We start from the raw sequence: 4,029 nt of genomic DNA on the forward strand, positions 1-4,029 counted from the left end.
TTACAAATAACTTCATTTCTGGACATTTATGGTTTGATTTCTTTGTATGTATGGATCACTTGGGTTGTTACCAACATCTGGTGAAAATTGCATGTTATTAGCACCTCTAGTAATATATTTATTGAGAAAAATGGTGACGTGTTCAATACTTATTTTACCCGCTGTATGTATAAACAAGATGACAAGAAATCTGAAAAACATGACAATTTTTATTTTCAAGAAATTATTGGGGAAAAAATGTCCTTTCAGCAGGATTTTTGAAGTTGGGCCCTTGAGGTCAAAGGTTACATGTGAAAAGGTCACGGCCTTGTTTGGTAGAAGCTTCGTTCTAAAGTCTGAAGAGATTCAGCCAGTCGGTTGAAGTAGTGGCAAAACTTTTTTTTCTTAAAAAGATTCTTAAAATCTCATCACTTGAGGAGTGTCTCATTCCACCAGTTATTGAAAGATCCTACTGCCTACAGAAGCACTTCATAAAAACAGAACCCAGTTTATGTTTACATTTGTTTACTTTGGTGTGAAATCTTTTGTTATAGCATAAACTGGATGAGGTTTCTTTATCATTTAACTTCTTATTTTATTGATTTAAAGAGGTTAAAGTTTATTACTATTATTCAGATTTTAAGTTGAGATAGGATATGAAAACCCACTGATGAATAACCTCTGAAAAAGAAGCTGCTCGTTGTCATTGTGAAGGTTTTTTTTTTCTACAGAAAATCCAGCATGTTGTTCGAACCTGTTGCTGAGATGCTGCTGCAGCTGCTGGTAGAATTCATTCAGCTCAGCCAACTTGATGTTGGAGCGGACACTGAGAGGAACTGCTTCAAATGTGGCTGCGCTCACTTCCTCGTACCCACAGCCTGGAGACGAACACACAACAGGCTTTCAATGAGCAGACACAAAGACACAGGCTTTAATGAATGAACTGCCTCCTTCTTTGGTTTGCTTCTCCCAGGTTCTGACACGTCAGTCAAAGGCATTAAATATTAAAAGCTACAGCTGCACATTTTAGCTGTTTTAGTCATTTTAAAGGGGACCTATTATGCAAAATTCACTTTTTAAAGTTTTTTTTTTACTCAACTTTGGGTATGTACTTCTTAAAAAAAAAACAGTCCTAGGACCAAAAAAATGCACCCAGGGGCATATTTACTGTGAGTAAACATATTTTTAATGTATATTAACGACAAGTTTAGCGCTCGCATTCGTCCATGCGTCGTCGTGCTATGACCGCAGGAGAAACGATGTCCAGACTGATTTTTGTGCGTCCCACCTGAGCACTGACTTCACCTGCACTGACTGTCGCCTCGCTGCGTGGAAATGAAAGGAGAGCGAATGACGTCGCCTCCCGTGTGTCGAGCCCTTCACACATGCCACGGCACGCGCTCCTCCCCCTGCAGGCAGTGTGGTCGGTCGGCATCCGACTGGTGGACGCACCGTCACGTAAACATGTAAACAGTTCGGCGTTCATTTTCACACACCTGAACCAGGTCCAGATAAGTGTTTTTTCCCCTCTACATTTGCGCTCTCAGCCACGCTTCCTCTGTTTTGACTCCAGCCGGTTACGTCATCAAAAAGAACTGCGCAGTTGGCCGGTAGACTACAGATCTCTATCATAGCACAAATACATATCGTTTCTACCGTATATCGTTTATATCGCGCATTCCTAATGTAATGTAATTATGTGTTGTAAAACATTTGTTTACAGTAGTTAAACACCAACTGTAGTGGGGATCACCAACCTTTTTGAGGCAGAGAGCTACTTCAGGGGTACAGAGTAACACAAAGGACTACTTGTTTGATAAAAACATAAATTTACACGGCTCACCTTTAATTATGGTATTAATAATAAATGTATATGTGTATACATGCCTGATTACATCTTAATGTTAAAAACGCCTCATAAAACTGATGAATAATAATGGTCTATGGTTGATAATGTGATAATAAGTGATAACAACTCAGATCTCAGAGTTTTCAGTTTTAAAACTAGGGATGCATGATATATTGGTATTGATTTCGGTATTGGCCGACATTGGTCATTTTTTTAGAATATCGGTATTGGTCCGATATGTAAAAAGGGGCCGATATTAATGTCCGATATTGATTTCCCACTTTTTAGCTTTGTGTTTCTGTTTTGGGAGGTGAGATGGTTGGTTGAGCAGCATCTGTTTGATCATGATAGTGATATTGACGCTGCGCAGCCAGGAATAACTGAAGTAGAGCCATGTCAGAGGTCTGATTGTTTACTTACAGTATCAAAAAAAGACCCAAGTGTGTTTTTGCGTATATGTATAATATAATTTGTATGTTTGTGTAATATCGTTAAACATCGGTTATCGGCCATAACACCAATTATTTTATCGGATATTGATATCGGCTGAAATTGTCATATCGGTGCATCCCTATTTAAAACCTTTCGGAGCTCTTCTGTGTGACACTACAGCTGTGACTGGAAGGGTGGATAGTTGTTTGTCTCGGTCTGTGTCCCTGTGATGGACTGGAGACCTGTCCAGGTGTCCCTGTGATGGACTGGAGACCTGTCCAGGTGTCCCTGTGATGGACTGGATACCTGTCCAGGTGTCCCTGTGATGGACTGGATACCTGTCCAGGTGTCCCCTGCTTTCACCCAAAGGTTGCTGAGACAGGCTCCAGCTCCCACCCTGACTTTGATTAGGAGCGAGGACAGAGTGGATGGAGGATTTGGTTTTGATGGCAGAAAACTGATATTTAAACATAAAATAGTATTTGCTTTTTGCTCATCTGAATCAGTAACATTTGAAATTCTGTGTATTTTGTAAATTTGACAGTTTTGTAGAAATGAACACATATGTAATTTTCAAAATACAATGTTTTTTAATTAAATACCACCTAATAATTTTTAAAGAAATTATAAACTATACATAAAATCTTCAAATCACATCCCCCTTGCACTAATCATTATCTTTGTAAAACTGCTGAAGAACTCTAACTCTTGTAAAACATCAGTAACGTAATAAAAAAATAAAACTATAAGAAAAGACGTTTTACTGATCACTGAAAATAATGTGTTTTGCTGCTCTGGGAGGTAAAGCTATAATATCTGTGCCCTAAAGGGTTAACGTTCAGGGGAGMGYGGGGCTAGTTMTGTGTGTGGAGAGAGACGAGCCACGCAGCAGCCTGGCTGGGACTGAGGAGACAGGACTGTTTCTGTTGGTCCAGCGAGTTGSAGCTGCCCCTCCTCATGATGCCTTTTTTAATGTATTGTTGAACTCTAAAGAGTTTTTAGATGACTATGACTGCTTTTTTMCAAGCTGAGAGTCATTACGATAGCTTTTTAGCTTGTCGACGTCCGCTCTGAGTAAACAAACAAAGCTTAACATGGSAGGGAGGCATGTAAAGCCTGGCGATCCGCCAGGCCTATAATGCYCTGCGGGAAACCCTGCTGTCATTTTTCATGTTTGACCAAAACAATTTCATCCTTTCTCACCATCCTGGTCTAAAACTCTGACATGAAGCCTGGAGGGCGACATGCATTTCTTAAAGGAACGTGAGGCCTTTTATTTAGAAATAATGGATGCAGGGGAGAGAAAATAAATAGCTAACATGAAGTACATGAAGACATTTTAAAATAACTAATTTTAAACAGAAATATTGTGCTGATAATTTCATGTAATTTCTGCACCGCTGCAGGCAGAGCAGAAGACACTTACTCTGTGGTTGTTTTTGGTCAGAAGTTGTAGAAGTAGGAGTCTCCTGGAAGAAAAGAAGAACAGCAGCCATCACATTTATGGTTGTTTCTTTGACATTTCTTGTTAAGAAGACTTTCAGTCCAGACAGCTGCTTTTTACAAGAATTCAATAAATACATTTTTTGCAGTTTTAGGTCAAGGCAAGTAAAACATTGTCAGCAAATTAAAATTTAAAGCTTAATCATTAAATTAATACCATCATAAATCGCCCAAAACATTTGTTTTCATTCCAACTTGTTATTGTAAAAAAATAAATAAATACTACCCATATAAATTGTGCCTCCTAGATAGAATGAATTTAATTG

The 4,029-nt window shown here is 38.9% G+C and overlaps 1 protein-coding gene across 1 annotated transcript in view; it reads right to left on the minus strand.

Annotated features, from left to right (window-relative positions):
• Nucleotides 1–4,029, minus strand: part of ska2 (spindle and kinetochore associated complex subunit 2) — a 22,243-nt gene that overhangs the window by 1,232 nt on the left and 16,982 nt on the right. Inside the window, exons 5-6 of the mRNA XM_014020345.1 lie at nucleotides 3,687–3,729; nucleotides 734–857 (exon numbers count right to left, since the gene is read on the minus strand). Coding sequence (XP_013875799.1) covers nucleotides 734–857; nucleotides 3,687–3,729 — 167 coding nt within the window. The remainder of the gene's footprint in view (nucleotides 1–733; nucleotides 858–3,686; nucleotides 3,730–4,029) is intronic.

The sequence above is a fragment of the Austrofundulus limnaeus genome, unplaced genomic scaffold (assembly GCF_001266775.1).
Source record: "Austrofundulus limnaeus strain Quisiro unplaced genomic scaffold, Austrofundulus_limnaeus-1.0 Scaffold249, whole genome shotgun sequence".
In the NCBI taxonomy this organism is placed as follows: domain Eukaryota; kingdom Metazoa; phylum Chordata; class Actinopteri; order Cyprinodontiformes; family Rivulidae; genus Austrofundulus; species Austrofundulus limnaeus.